The sequence below is a fragment of the Nestor notabilis genome, unplaced genomic scaffold, assembly GCF_000696875.1.
Source record: "Nestor notabilis isolate BGI_N333 unplaced genomic scaffold, ASM69687v1 scaffold10175, whole genome shotgun sequence".
In the NCBI taxonomy this organism is placed as follows: domain Eukaryota; kingdom Metazoa; phylum Chordata; class Aves; order Psittaciformes; family Psittacidae; genus Nestor; species Nestor notabilis.
In genome coordinates, this window is record NW_009928839.1 from 21,696 (window position 1) to 37,589 (window position 15,894).

General features: G+C 42.7%; 1 protein-coding gene across 1 annotated transcript in view; it reads right to left on the bottom strand.

Moving 5' to 3' along the window:
• AFF4 (AF4/FMR2 family, member 4) overlaps positions 1 to 15,894 on the bottom strand; it is a 28,191-nt gene that overhangs the window by 10,633 nt on the left and 1,664 nt on the right. The window contains 12 exon segments of the mRNA XM_010014706.1: positions 38 to 126; positions 1,715 to 2,632; positions 3,135 to 3,297; positions 3,650 to 3,687; positions 4,654 to 4,708; positions 5,236 to 5,256; positions 6,582 to 6,630; positions 8,115 to 8,151; positions 13,068 to 13,154; positions 13,991 to 14,035; positions 15,430 to 15,888; positions 15,890 to 15,894. The exon segment at positions 15,890 to 15,894 is cut by the window's right edge and continues 346 nt beyond it. Coding sequence (XP_010013008.1) covers positions 38 to 126; positions 1,715 to 2,632; positions 3,135 to 3,297; positions 3,650 to 3,687; positions 4,654 to 4,708; positions 5,236 to 5,256; positions 6,582 to 6,630; positions 8,115 to 8,151; positions 13,068 to 13,154; positions 13,991 to 14,035; positions 15,430 to 15,888; positions 15,890 to 15,894 — 1,966 coding nt within the window.

Here is a 15,894-nt window from a genome sequence, read left to right on the forward strand (position 1 = left end):
GAGCCTTCAGTGGTGAAAACATAGCCAAGATACTCACTCCCTACTGCTGGAAGTCTTGTGTCCTGATGGAGCTTTTTCTTCCAGTTTTGTTTTCTTGCTTTCACTGGCTCTGTTCTCATCCTCGTTCTGAGTAAAGCAAACAAGAAATACATCCAGGCAAAGGTCCACATTTAGAGCTTCACTGAGAGTGGCAATGTTTCACAGAGACACTTAATTTAGCAGGTGTTTTGCAGTGTAGAAAATAAGATAACAAGAATATGCCCTACAGCATCTAGTCCAATATCAAATATTTGACCAGACCCCAAGACTGGAACATAATTGAAAACAAAGCCTGGATTCTGAATTACCAACTTGCATAAAAGCAGCAGCAGCAGCCAAGTTGTTCATTTTAGCACAAGCATATTATCACCATGAAATACTGGAAGTATCAACACAGTGAGTAACAGTCTCCTAGAAGACACTCATTTCAGTAAGTGACCAAGTTTTCTTAGGTTGCTCAGTAGGAAAACTGGTTTATCTCAAATTACCTATCTCCTCTGGAGAGTCAAATGCCTCGCGGAATGGTATCATAGAATTATGGAATGTTTGGGCTTGGAAGGGACCTTAAAGCTCCTCCAGCTCCAACCCCTGCCCCAGGCAGGGACACCTTCCACTAGAGCAGGTTGCTCCAAGCCCCTGTGTCCAACCTGGCCTTGAACACTGCCAGGGATGGGGCAGCCACAGCTTCTCTGGGCACCCTGTGCCAGCGCCTCAGCACCCTCACAGGGAAGAACATAACCATGTAATCCTTTAGTTCCAGATGTCAACAGTCCTACAACCACTGACAAATCCCTGTCAAAATGAAATTTTCAGAATGCAGTCCCATTTCTGACCCCCTGAGCCAGGGCTGCACAGTGCTGCCTGCATGGAAACCAGGAACCTGTAACATTTATTGGATGACCAAGTCCATCTGACAGCTCTGCTCTTTACAGACTGTCTATGTTCTGGTTTCTAAAAGCAGTTTAAGATTACACTGCCAACTTCTTCTTACCATTATCCACTCCCCCCCCGCAAGAGCATCACTTCTATTCAGCTCCCCATCGATTCCTGTCCACTTTACTGCCTCCAGGCATCCCTGCTTTTATTTATAGGTGAAAAGATGAAATGCTTTTTTGGCAAAAATTAAAGATCATCATGGAGAGATCCCTCTGCTCCCAGGAGAGCAGCACCCCTGAGCTCACAGCTTCTGCTGCTGCCATGCCTCAAGTCCATTTCTGCCCCATCCCTTGGCCTGGCACTATGCAGTGACATGATTCACTGGCTCGAGGAGCTGATCCAGCTGAGAACTACCTTTTTCTTGGCCAGGTGAATTTTCCATTGGATCAGCTGCCTGAGGCAGCCTGCAGTGCAACAGGGGCTGTGCCAGATCAAGTGGAGGCATGAGAGGGCAGGATGCAGCGCTCACAGGTACAGAAGCTGTGCTACCTCTCCATGAGCTCCAGCTGCCAGTGCAACCTTCTCCCTTCTCCTTTGCACTCCAAAAGAAAATCCCAGTAGTCTCTAACAGCACAGGGACGATCCACGTGTTCTACACAACACAGACAAAATCGTCTCCTAAACTGCTCAGTCACCACAGTGAGGTATGAACTGCATCACTAGGCTACACGTGTGACACCGGCAGCCATCCCCTGAGGGGCCGAGGCAACAGGCAAATCTCCCTCTACAAAATCATCACCTGCTTGTGTTTCCTTTTGCCTTTTGTAGAGCTCTTGTCAGACGGTTGCTTCTGGGATTCTCTCGTGTGCTTCTCTGGCACGGTTTTCTTTTCCACTTTGGGTGCGTCAGCATCCTTGTAAGGCTTCCCGGGTATTCTTGATAAGAGGCTCAGGTCAATCTTCACAATGAGTGGGTACCTTTCATCAGGATCACTGAGTGGTGAAAGAAGCTCTTTCTCTTCCATAGGAGAGAACATTCTTTGCCGAAAAAAGCTGTCATCCTCCTCCATGGAAGATTTAACAGGAGTCCTATTGCTCTCAGAGTATTTGGGTGTTTGTGAGGAAGGAGGCAGGCTCTCATTTTCATCTGAATCAGAGGATGAGGTATCTGTTTCTATGAATTCCCTGGATTTCTGGGCAGATTTGCTTGAAGCCTTGTATTTCTTCTTCTCTGTTGTAGGCCGAGGGGAAGATTTGGGCTCTTTCTTTATATTGGGTTTTCTGGAGCCTTTTGTGGCTGCCTTATGCCTGTTGGAAGGTATATTTGTTGCCATGTCTACTGGGGTTTCACTTTCTATTTTAAGACCTCCTCTAGGCTCTTCAACAGATGTCTTTTCTGCTTTCTTGGGCTGCTTTTTACCTACAGTCCTCCTCTGTGTGGAGCTGTCACTCTGGGCAGGTGACTTCTGCCTGCCACGACTGCCCTCCGAGCCCTTTTGGGTGGGTTTGGAATCTCGCCCTGGTGTAGAGGAAATGGAATCCTTGGATCCACTTTGATCAGTGTATCCGCTCCCTGTGCCCTGATCCCGTCCCTCCTTTTTATAGCCTTGGGAAGATGGAATATTGCTGTCCACGGAAGAAGCTGGTGATACTTTGTGGGAATTAACTTTGTTCAACCAGTTATCCAGTTGCCACTTGTTTGTTGGTGGTGGCTCTGGCTAAAAAAACCAAGTGAAAAACCAGTGTTAGATAAAACATTTCACATTTCTCCCATCTTTCCCATGGGACAGCTGTAACATGCTGCAGGCCAAGCAGGAGGTACACCACAAAATCCTGAGATAAATAATGAATGAAATACAGGTTGATGAATATAGGTCTAAATAACAGCTCTCCTTTTTCCTTCCTCTGGAGCAACCGCTATCAACAGGCAGTATTTGCTGCCATAGCTTTCCACACTAAGAGCCTGCATCTTTTTAAGGTGGTGTTACTATATCTAACTCCTGCTCCCCAACAGGTAACTGGTAGCAAAAAGCACCTCAAATTCAAACCAGGAACGTGTGCTTATATAGAGGATTGTCACAATATCCGATCACAGGTACTTCAGCAAAAGAACAGTTCATCTTGAAAAGAATCCCATGATTTTATTATTCTTTTCTGCTTTCAAAACTCAGGATTAAGGGCAAGCCAATGAAGAGAGCCCAAATCCATGTCAAACCCTACCTCGGGGGATGCACTTTGGGATGGTTCATTAGCTTCACTGTCACTGGAACTGCTTTCACTTTCAGAGTCAGATCCTGAACTGCTTTCAGATCCACTATGGCTGCTCGAGTCATCCCGTGAATTATCTGCTCCTTCACTGTTATGTTGTGAAGGTTCAGAATTACTGAAAAGAAAAATGAGGACAAATTAACAAACATCACCCGAGGCACAAACAGATCCCAGAATTCTTCAATTAGAAAGAAGAAAATGTCATATTTTAATTAACATTTACTAGAAAATTCAGCATAACTGAGCACAGTTCATGCTGGAACAAACATCGGCCTTTGTCTCCCCACCATCCCATAGCGGTTAGTGCAGTTAGCAGGACACATGCTATTTAATCACTGATTCAATTCTAATTGCCTTTTGCTTCAACAGAAGACAAAACACAAACATGAATTTCAGAAGCCAGGAGTGCTGACAGAGCTGAACATCTCCACTCTGCTTTCCCTGCGCAATGCAGCAGGAATGCCTACCTTCCAGGTGTGCTCCTTGGCACCGTCTTATCGCAGTCCTGCAATTAAGAAAAAGAGCTTGAAACTTCCAGAAGTTACTTCAGGATTGTACATACAGTTCAGTTGCAAAGCATTGGTTTAGAGCCTTTAGATTTTTAAGTTCTTTAGCCTGAACAGCATCTTAATTCAGTGCTTGCAGCTGTTTACATTTGTCTGCATCTTCCTTATGCAGAAAACCAGAGTTATTTTCTCCGAGTTTTCACCACAAATCTATCATCTCAGAGCCCCAAATATTGTGATTGCAGTTCTAAGAGTTCCTATTTCCACCACTCGTTACATTTCCATCTTTTTGAATGAGATGGTTCAACATTTTACAACATATCCCCAAGATACCCACAGAAGCAGGAATTAACTGACTGAATGTACTATCTCCAAGTCTTCCACACAAAGAAAATCAAGTACTAGAGCTGGGAACAGGAAGAAAAGAGCCAAGAGAGGAGTGTGGCTTTCTGCAGGGTAGCACAGACCTTACAGGGATTTTTCATTTAGTGAAATGCCATTTCTGGCAGAAGCTGCACAAAGTTAATATTGACAAAGAGGAGAAAAGAGATTTTTCAATAAAATAAAGGTGCTGCTATATACTCCCAGTTACAGATACAGCATCCTTTATCAGCCCAAGCACAGTCCCAAGTCCCAGTGTGCACAGAAGTTTATACCACACCCTCTTTAGCTGGAGCTCTTTAGCAGAACACGAAAGGTTCTATCTTTAAATGGTTGGCCATTCCGTATGTTTAAAGCACGCTATTGCCAGAGAAAGCCCGTTTGAAATCAGTAAAACAAGATTTTCTAAATAAAAGCATACTTTTTCCACAAAACAGGTCATTTCCCCCAAGTTTACATTTAGGAGGTTTGTTTAAAAACATTCCATTTGGTTTTAAATCATAAACCTCCTCTTAAGCTGCTCAATTTGCTGCTGGAATATTGAACGCTGCTGTATTTCAGAAGCTCTGATTGAAGGAACATACCTGCTCTCCATCGCTGTCTTCGCTACTGCTAAGTTTTAAGTCATCTTTCAACATACTAAGTAAAAGGGAGAAAGTGAGACAAGTTTTTCCATGTACTTTAATTACTTTCAAAGCATTCTTCTATATTTCAACATGCTATTGTTTATACTACAGAGCAGGCTGCGTGGGTGAAATCCACAAGATACCATTCTAGCATTTAATGTTCAAGAATGGTGAGTTTAGTCATTCTTTGGAGAAGAGTAAAGATTCTAGTACTGAGACTCCTTAGTCCATCCTGTTAAATTCAGACAGGAAATTTGACACAATTTACTGATGCAGGAGGAGTTAACTTCTTACAATGGCCAAGAACACTGTTTTAAAGTGTTAAACACTAGGGGCTGTTTCCCGTCTCATGGCAACACTGTGACTGTTCTAAGCCATAATTATTTTATTATTATTCAAAGCCATAATTATATATGATAGTCATCCATGCACACACTATTTCACAACACAAAATAGGTGAACACACTGGAAACATCAAGCAGCACTACAGGCTTTTGTGCTTATTGAAACCCCTTTGATTACAAAAGCAAAACATCTTACTCTGTCTGGTTCGATTCGCATCTGGAAAAAGAAAATGAGAAAGGATTAGAAGTGGAATAGGTCCGAGTTTCACAGTCCAGCTGCTCTACTGGTGATCTGAAAAGAAACACCGGCCTCCAGGATCTAGTTCTGAAATATTCTTCATTGCTATTCTTCTACAGAAGATGCCTTTCTCTCCTCTTTAAGGTTCTTTTGACCAGCTCACAACCACTGAGGGGGTTTTATTTATTTAAAGCTGGCTTGCCACAGGAAACATCATCTCAGCTTTCCTCCTGTGCATCCCAGTTCGACACATGTCCAACACTAATTCTTGTTCTTAGATGTTCTCACAGCCCCCAGCTTTGGGAATAGCACAGCTCCTTCTTAGTCTGTCCTGCTATGACAAAAGCAAAGCCAAATGGTGATCCTGTATTTCTACCACTGGTTGAACTGGCTGCAGATGAGCATCATCTTAAACATGTTCCTGGGAAACTGACAGTATGTCTACAATAACTGAGGGGGGTTCTTTTTGTTCTATTCCCTTCTCATAGGCCATGTGCTTTTTAATCTTGCTAATACCATAACATGTGCACAGACAAGCAGAACTAGACTTCATTTGTGGTTGCAGCACAACAAATGCTAACTTAGTTTTCAGAATCTACAAACACTTTCCTTAAACATACAACCAGCTGGTAAACATCAATTTTCATTGCCATATTTGTTTGGAAACAATCTTTTAACAGCATGTAATTGATTTCCAGGTATGAGAAAGGTGCACTATGGCCATCTAGAATATTCCACTTGCCTTTTTAATTCCAGTTCATGATTGACAAAGTAAAACATTGGGTCCGTGTGTGTGTAACTAATAGAAATGTTTGTCAGTCAGTTCGGAGACTGACCTGAACAAACTCAGCTAGATCCCAAACATACTTTACTGTCTCCTCCACTACAAACCAGTTCCCACCCTGCCTATCTGTGCTGTCACCACAAGCTGCTTCCAGCTGACAGCTCTGCAATGCACACGTTTGGGAAGTTCTGTCCCATTCTGCCCATTCCTACATGCTGATCCCTTTGTGGTTCCCAAGCTGACTCCAAGGTGCACTCTCTTGCACATTCACCCTGACAAGACGACAGGGGAATGGAAAAGGCAGCCCAGGGTGTGTGTTACTCACTCCAGTGAGCAATACTTGGTGTAATGTCCCAGAAAATGGCTGCTTAACGATGATCCCCTTTTTGTGCCAGTCAAGCAGAAGTATGTGAAAGTGTCTGTGCAAGAGCTGACACATCCCAGTGAAAGAAACAGCTATTTTCCAGATCTCTTAAGATCCATCTATTGTTTGTGAAACGTATTCTCAGCAGCCACTTACGATTTGGACTGATGACCATTGGATGTTTTTGATGAAGGATTATACCGTTCTAAAAGAAGAAAAAAAGAAATGCACAGTGAAAACTCAGCCAGCAAAACCAGTCACTCCAAAGCTGCCAAGTGTACACAGACTTAGAGAAACCAGGACCCGCCGAGCAGACAGAGAAAGTAGCAACTACCTGACACAAGGTACAATCTCCAACAGACTGAAAGAAATGGAGAAGTGAGTGGATACGGAGACAAAATACTAAATACAGCAAATGTTAATCAGGAAACTCTAGAAAATTACATAAATCATTGCTGTCCAAACCAGTACACAGTTTGTTATTGATGGTGTGAAAACTGTTTTGCTTCTGTCAAGATTAATCTGTTGCCTTCGACATGCAGGATACAAACCAGCATGTCCCTGCGTAGCTTTTCAGCGGATGACCAACCTTCACATCCAGAAATCAAACTCAGAAGTCAATTTTTACAACACGAATACATCCTGATGTGATCTGCTTTTCAGTCTGGGGCTTTTCTCTTTCCCTTCTCTTTACTTCTGGCAAATAGCTACGTGTAGTTCAACACAAACTACAACTGGGGCTGTTAAAAGTTTCCCAGAGAATTCAAACTGGCGTTGAAAACTGGTTCTGGGTTTTGATTAACTTTACCTCTTCACTCACACACCTAAAGATCAGTTGCTCCTCTAACAAAGTCTATGGGTTAGTATTATGGATTTGAGTTCTGTTCCCTTAATTTCTCACTGTACCAGGTATTCACATGCAGCTTAATCTGAACATCTAAGAATAAACCATTCTTCTTTTACTATTTAATCTGTTTAATCACTTCAAGAGGAAGTGGAAAGACTTTTGGAAAGGAACATTAGATTTGGATCTAATTCAAATTTACCTGGTAGGTTACCTGTGCTAAGTTATTAATTCCAGAAATACTCAAAACAATGATACAGTTAAAGAGAAATAAAAGCTACTTTTGTCTAAAATCTGCAAATGCATTTTGGGACATGAAATTCATTATTATTACTAAGCCTAACACTGTACGAGTTCCTCTCCAGTTCTCTCTTTTGCTTCTAAAACAACAGAGTGAAAACAAACAGTGAAGTTGCAATGTGCTGCCTCTACTGAAATGTAAGCATGAGCCTTATCTCGGTTTCCAGCACATCTCCAAGCAGGGAGCTGGGTTTTTTACAGGGTGTTTTGGTTTAGGACTCAGCTATTTTCAGTCAGATGAAGCACAGAGGGAGGCATTTTCTCCAGAATTAGAACAAATGACATATTAAAACCACTTCTTTTTTCCCTGGACGACAGTAACAACCTTTCAACTCAGTTACAGCTTTCTAGACCACAACAGAAACGTGACACAAAACCAAGCAATTGTTTAAGAGGTTAAAACCTGAGAAAGTACAGAAAATCTTAACGTAGACACCATCCTAACATCAGTCTGGAAAATCACATTCTCTAACAAGCAAGAGGTGCTGAGAAAAGTGAATCACAACAAAAACATTGAACATATTACAGGAAGTTTCATTACTTACTCTGCTCCCCAGTGCCAAAACTGGACTGTTGAGACTCCTAAGGGAATAAAAGATCACAAGTGGTTTTTCACTGGGAATTTTAACACATCAAAAACCATGCTGGAAGCAAGATACTCTTTCGACCGAAAGGATGTCACCCAACCTCTACAGAAAGCACCAAGCAACACAACAGGAGGGATTCCCAGCTCCTCTCACCAGCCCTCACGGCCCAGCCGGCAAAGGGAAGGAGCACTTCAAACTCCTCTTCCTCAGCTCAGCTTTCCCACTTGCTTGGCTTTCAGAAGGGCCACATGCAGTTGTACTAGGTGACAGCTGAGACTCCAGAATCCCTGTGTAATGTCTGTAAATCCCATCTTCGTGTATGTTTGCACAGAGAGGAACCATTCAGTATATTTTTCTTTATCTTTCTTACACACAGACAAGCTTTGCTGCTGGTTTTGTGTATTTTCACTCCAACTCCAAGCTAGTCCCTGGCAAATGCAGCCCGGCAGAGCTGGCTGACATGTCATTCATCCCTGCAAAGGCCACGTCTTCATGTGACTGGACCAGTCACTTGTACAAAAGCCAATAACAAGGACATGTAACTTCCTTTGGTACATAATGAATCTGTTACCTATAAATCGAGCCATGAAAGGTGAAGCCTTGCAAATTTCAGCATTTGTGTGATGGTTTTTTGAAACCCTAAAATCCTGTTTCAACAAACAAATACTCAGAGGCTACTGAGTTACTGAGAACCTACTTCTCGAGTGCCCTTTTAAAGTAGGACCTTCCTGACCTCATTTCAAAATGAGGACAAATGCTGGCCCCATAAATCAAACTTGAAAATCTTTGACTCAATTCATGATGTTATATACACGGTTTTTACTTAAATGCTCTGGCAAAGGCAACTCAGAACTGCAATTCAACAATGAATTCCAGGATTTGTGGTAAAGCTGTGACCCACTTTTCCCAAAGAGCCGAGCCAGTGACACGCAGCAGTTACAGACACAGTTTACAAAATCTGGCTTTTCAAACATACAAAAGCTTTCTCTGCACAGCAAAGCTCACTTGTGTGTTTCTTCTTTCCCTTAGCTTTTTATTACAAACGTGAGAGCAGTTGCAATAATGCACTCAAGGCTTTTGTTGACAGGGAACTTGATAGGGAACTTTCCTTGTAAGGGGTTTCAAACGCCTCCAATCTTTACTAACTGAAAGAAAGGGAGAATAAAAATAAAATCAACCCGCAAAGTGAAGCTGAAGGGGGAGAGAAGCCTTGTGACTTCAACAGAAAGCAACAGCTACCCTTCCTTCAAAATAAACCTGATTTTCACCTTTTACATAGGTACAAAGAGCACAAGCACGATTCCCCGACTGCCTTTTTCCACTGTCAGCTCAGAGAAGTTGACAATCTGTAAGTCAAAAAAGAAGCAAAGACCACACCGTGGTCAAACCCCACATGCACAGAGCAACTGCTCTGGGGTGAGCCCAGGAGGAGGAACGGGCCCTATTCCTACCAGTGCACGTACCACAAATCCTGCAGCAAACACCTGCCTAATTGCTCACTGTAGTCAACTTCCTATTTCTAAGGCACAGTGCAGTCTTTCAGTGAAGTGCACTTTAACGAGGTGTTATGTTTAAATGTGCAACTTTTTCCAACTCTCTCGCCATCTATTTTGCCTTTGAATAAATATTTCTTTAAGAAACTCAGGGATTTAAAAAAAAAAAAAAAGCTCTCCTTTCAACTCCAGAGTTATTTATAGCTGAACATTCTAAAGGTCTACTTCAGAAAGAAGACATTAAAAACAACTTAAGGGAAGGAAACCCTTTTAACCAAAGTATAATAGACTGCTGAGGTTCGATAGGGAAGACACTTAAGCAGGAAACAAAAACTAACACAAAAACTGTGGAAAGAAAAACATTGGCCAACGGGACAGAACGGCCGTGGGGTACCAAGCTCTCATTTGTAGGTTACCAGCTTGGCCATAGCCCCAGTTTCCATTTACTGTTTGAAATCTGAGGTCAGATCTCAGTTTTATTTCTCAATGTTTCTGCATTACAGCACCCTGAGGGCTCCGAGCGTGGGCCTCTGCAGGAACTCCAACAAGGTGCAGACACTGAATCAACGTGGAGACAGAGTCCACCTCTCCAGAGACCCCTCCAAGTCACTGCTCAGGTCTGCAGGGACAAAACCTGCCAATCCCTCACACTGCTTTGAAGCAAACAACTGCCACCCTCTAACAAGCAGCTGGGTTTACCCTATCTTACAAACATGCCCGTGGTTTTGGAGGTTTTCACTGTGAGCCCACGGCTTCATAAAGCTGCACAGGACAAAAGTACAGTGTTAGGTCCCCGGTAACATTTTTTATCTAGACTCAGAAATCTCTGTTTTTTTTCATAAAACTTCCCCTGACCTATTTTCATGAAGTTTTATCTTCTGATTCAAAGACTTCCTGATAACTGTTAGATATATTTATAGTAACCAGAGAGGCCCCAAGTCAGTTCCTTCAAGCTACTCACTATCTACACGTAGGGAAAACGGTCCTATCCCAACAGTCTTACCAGAAAATCAACTGGTTCACCAAAGGGAGCTGAATTTCATGTGTGCAGGCAAAACATACCAAACTTCTGCCCACAAGAGGAATGCTGTGAAATACTTCAGCATATTACTTGCACATACACTGAGCACAGTATTACAGAGAAAGAGCTTTCCCCGAACAGTACTGCTTGATTAAAGTAAACCACTGTTCTGTTTTGTTTTCTGAATCCTGCTCTGGGTCCGGACTGCACAAGCCTATGGCTCCCCCACACCCCCTCACAAAGCCTATGGCTCGCTAACTCACTGGAATCCTGCAAAGATGCTGCTGCCAAGAATGACAGAGGGGAAAGGCAGAGGAAATTGTAGGCTTTGGATGCTGAGGGAGAATTTGACAGAGTTCCATGGCTAAGATGTGCAGCCACAAAATAAAAAAGCTGGCCAAAAGTCAGAAGACTCAGAGCAGCCATAAATGGAATTTTTTGCAAACTGGGTGAAGCAGCACAATCCAGGTTGATAGGTTCAAAACCCCACAACCTACCTTTTTTGTTCAAACATTACCAACACTGTGCAATCTTACGTAGCTTCTCTCTGCATCACAAAGACACATTTATCGCTGCACACCTCCTTTCTTCCCAAACTGAGTCAAATACCAGAGAAACACAGAAAAAAGCAGTTCTAGAAAATGTACTGAAGGGTGTGAAGGGAAAACATTTCCCTGAAGGTGCAGGAATAAATATTCAAAGCAGTGAAGTACCTTTGCCGATGAGGAAAGATGTGGAATTTCTCTCTTCTACAATAAAGGTTAAGAACTCTTTCAAGTTCACGGTTTTATGTCACACAGCAACTGAACCCTGACTGAGAGTAATATATGCAAGATTAATATTGATCTAATGTTAAGAAAATAGACAAGGAGATTTATTTCTAGATATGCCTTCAAAAATAAAGCTGAGAACTCTACGGCTTGTTCTGCATTTTCAGCTCACTGGAGAGAAGTGAGGAAGACACAGTGAGGCAGAACACAAAATGCAGATGGTGATGACTCCAGAACTGCCCGTAGCTCTGGGGTAATACCCAGCAAAGGAACCTGAACTGTTTAACTTTGCACCAGCCTGTGGGAGTTTTGTGGATGTGCACTTACAGTGTGAGACCTGGAACCTTTGGCTGAAAGAAGCTGATGTTGAAGCATTCACACAAAACAATCGGTTCAGACAGATTACATTAAAGACCTCAATGAGAGAATCTACTTAAAGTCCTTCAGTGAACTGTTCTGTTTTGGGGAGTAACTTGCTTCTGAGAGGAAACTGCGAGCAGCAAGCAATGCTCTAGAGCAGCAGTCTGGCCAGGAAAAGGGTAGTCTTAATTATTATGAAGACAAACAGCGTAATTCCTTCACTCTGAAGTTATGCCAGGTTAGGGTGGAGTACCCCAATCCATTTCAGATAGGTTGAGCCTGGAATAAAACTGTATTGTTGAGTTCGCTCTTGCACTGGTAATCAGCAAATACAGGAAACAAACCATGAATTCTTGGATGAGTCAGCTAGTGCAAGCTGAGCTGCGCCTGCAGAAGTCGCTACCCCCAGCGATCTGCCCTGCCTACCCAGCAGCTCCCAAGCGCTGCAGACGGCAGAGCTGGATCTGAAGGCAAATCATCACCAGAGCCTGTCTGCTGGGAAACCCTGGAGCTGGGGCTGCTGACCCGGCCCCCAGGGAGGCAGCAAGCAGCCAGCAAGAGAACTCCTTCCTCAGAGGTGTCAGCTCCAGCAGGTCTCCTGGAAACGTGCCCTGCGCTGTCAACAGCAGCAAAGAACAACTGATTTCTCTTTAGAATTAATAACTTAAACACATCAGTAGTTATTAAGTGCATGGGAGGTTGGGGAGAGGATCTTCTGGAAGAGTCTGAAAATTTCTTTAGCAAAATATCTGATTCTAAAACTGCTCAAGTCATTTTTTTGGTAATTGAAAATGTAAGACCTAACAGGACTATTAAAGGACTTTAAAATGATGAGGAAAATTCAGTTTATGCAGAAGAGTACATTGAAATTTCTCAGCATTTACTCTACCAGATGGAGATAAACACACTTGCTTGGTTCTACCCAAAATGGTGCAAAGACTCCCTACAGGGAAAAGGGCTCAATGGCACTTTCAAGCTTCAGAAGTATCCTGAAGAAGGTTTGAATTTATGAAACAAAAAGTAAAATGAAAGTTCTATTATTGACATCCCTGCAGACTGCTCTGGGTGTGTGAAGCAGAGGAAAACCAACGGCATTCTTCATAAGGCTACTGCTGACCGATGGTGTTGTGAAGCAAGATAAAAGAGATACAAAGCACTGAAACAAAGCCAGACCTATAAAGAATCGAATTTAAGAGAGTTCCAAAACCCTGATCTTTAACAAGAGTTACTCTTTCAACAGCATTCAGCGTTTGGCTACAGCACTGACCTTTGTTGGAAAAGGAAATTTTGACGGTTCAGTTTTGCATGGTGTATGAATAGCAGTCAGTGGAGGAGGCCAAGAATGGGTCATCTCCTACAACCAGAACAAAAAAGGAAAGCTATTAACAAAAATTAAAGCAAAGATTTCAAGTTACAGTCTTGACTCAAATGGTAACCCTGCCTCTGGATTTTCAGTTCACTGTGCACACCTCTCTGAGCTTTATTTGCCAAGCGCGTAACAAAGATTCTGCACGTAAACCTGAATTTTAAATTGCTATCTATGAGAACAGAGTCAAGACATAATAACAAGCAGAAAGCATAAATCAATAAAATTGATTGGCCTGAACATAAACTGCAGTAGAAGTCAGAGTCTGATCATTTCAGACTGTGAAGAGAACATGGAGGATGCAGGGGTAGAAAGAAGAATCCTAGGAAAGGGGAACCTAGGAAGTTCGAGGAAAAAAGGGGAAAATCAAATGCCTGAAGCAGGAAAGTGTTCTCTCAGAGCGTCTCCAAGGACCATGGAGTAGACACATCACATGAAGACTTGAGAAAATAACCCGGGTAGAAGAGAAGGGAAAGTTCTGCCATGGGGTACCAGAAGAATTACTGTAATCTAAAAGATACGAGGACTGTATTTTGGTGGAAGAAATGGGCAATTCTGGTTAGCAGGGAGGTGGCCTGCAAGAACAGGAATGCAGTGAGGATATCCAGGAGATGATGTGCACACCCAGCAATGCCCAGAGCCCAGCTCTGCTTTCAGTCTTGCCCAGCCAACCTATGCTAGAGGAGTAACTGAAGAGCCCTCCTGTAACAACTTGCAGCCAAGTCGATTTAAAAGGCACTACTCAACTGCAGAGTACTTTCCACCTCCTTAGGAACGTTTGTATTTTCAACAAATAAGTTATGAACAAAAGCACAAGGACTTACTTTGAGAATTTCATCCACGCAGCTCACCTCACCAGATGCTGATGCCTACAAATCAAAACTCAGGATTAACATCTCCTAAAGCAAATCTTCCTTAAAAGATCCCAGGGGCTAGAAACAGTTAAAAATAAACTTCAATCCTTGTCATGATTCATATGGACTCTAGATACAAACAGACCTTGCTAATTCTTTTCATCAACATTAATTTTAGTATCAGATAGATCCATATTTTTATGGTATGAGTCACAGCCAGTTATGAAAATCAAATACATGAGATCTCTAAAACTGTGACAATATTCTCTTACTTTTCACTTGACAGTTAAAGAGATCACAGCCTGTCAGTGATATTAAAAACTTGTGGAGAGAGAGGAAGGGGAATCATACATAGCTTTCAATCATTTCCTGGAAGAAGCCACTGGTAATACCTGAACTCAAACGCATGACCACGAATGCAGAGCCATGACAAACTGCATTAGGAAATAAAACGTAAGCACAGCCTGAATCTAGAAACAGCAGTAATTATGAAACTGTGAATCTCCTGCCCCTGACTGCTCCAAGCAGAAGGAAGCAGAGCTACGATACCATTCACTGCACCAGCACCAGCACGTCAAGTGTTCACAAACGACAAAATCATTTCTTTTCCAATTCCCTTCCCCATGTCCTGGATCTTCACTATTTGCTGAAGTCCCAGGAAGGCTTTTCTCTAGCTCAATTCTCTACCGTAATTCAAGCAGTTAAACAGGAGAGGCAATGACACTTCTATTAAGAAAGGCAAGGCAATGACACTTCTATTAAGAAAGGCACTTTCCTTGTCAGTGAGCTGCACTCAGGCTGTGCCTTAACCACTCAAGAATCCCCAAGCTACTAAAAGTTGTCAATCCAATAGTATTTTGTATCCAGCATAACTGATAAACGTTCTGAACCCTGGTCAATTCAGTGTGCTTTAGGGTTTGCTTATTTTCCCTAGCTGAAGGTATAATCACATCTTGTAGTTGCTACACACTTCAAAAGGAAATCTGATAGACACAGATAGTATCACCAGTCTAAGGCAACGTGGCTCCCAGTAACAACAACGTAAGTATCTAGCCTGGCAAAGTATTTGTGAATATCCCACTATTTCACTAACTTCTGACTACAGAAATACTCCATGAAAATTAGCCTCTCTGCTAAGTCAGCCTTTCTGAATGTCTCAGAGCCTTCACTGAACAAAAATCACAGTATCCACACGGAAGAAGCAGAAAGAAAAAACAATTACTTTTGCACATTCCCCTGTTAAAATCCAGGTCTTCACTGCCTAAGTTTAAGATGCTTCATGTAACAACAAAACCAGTGTTTACTAAAAACTAAATCTTAGTTATACAGATTGGGATTTTACAGGAGCTGGAAAATCCCAGCCCAAAGGGACTCACATTCAAGAAGCCAGGAAACCGACAGCAACTTACATCTAGTGGTTGAGAAGGGATTTTCAGCTTGGTTAGATGTGCTTTGCTGTTAGGCTTCAGCTCGTTCACCCCGCTGCTGTGAGTCTGGCTACTGTAGTGTTCGGAAGATAACTTTGGTTCCATGGATTCCTGCCCATCCATTGGCCTTACATACGCTGTGGGTTTCTGCAACATTGAACTGGACTTGGACATTAGTGAAGGTGGAAAAGACTGATTAGAGTGTTGTCCACTTGAAAATGAGGGTACACGAGAGGGAGAGTCCCAGTTGGCATCGGGATCCCGGGGAGACTTTGAACGTTGATGTTCTTTACTGTGGTGATCATTTCCATGAGATCTCGAATGGCTGGAGCTCAACGAAGAAACAGCAGATGGTTTTCCTGGGCTGGAAGAACGTGGTTTGGAGTGTTCAGACCCATGCTGGCTTTTTTTGCGGCTGGTGGTGCTCCCGGAGGAGTCGCGGGCGGG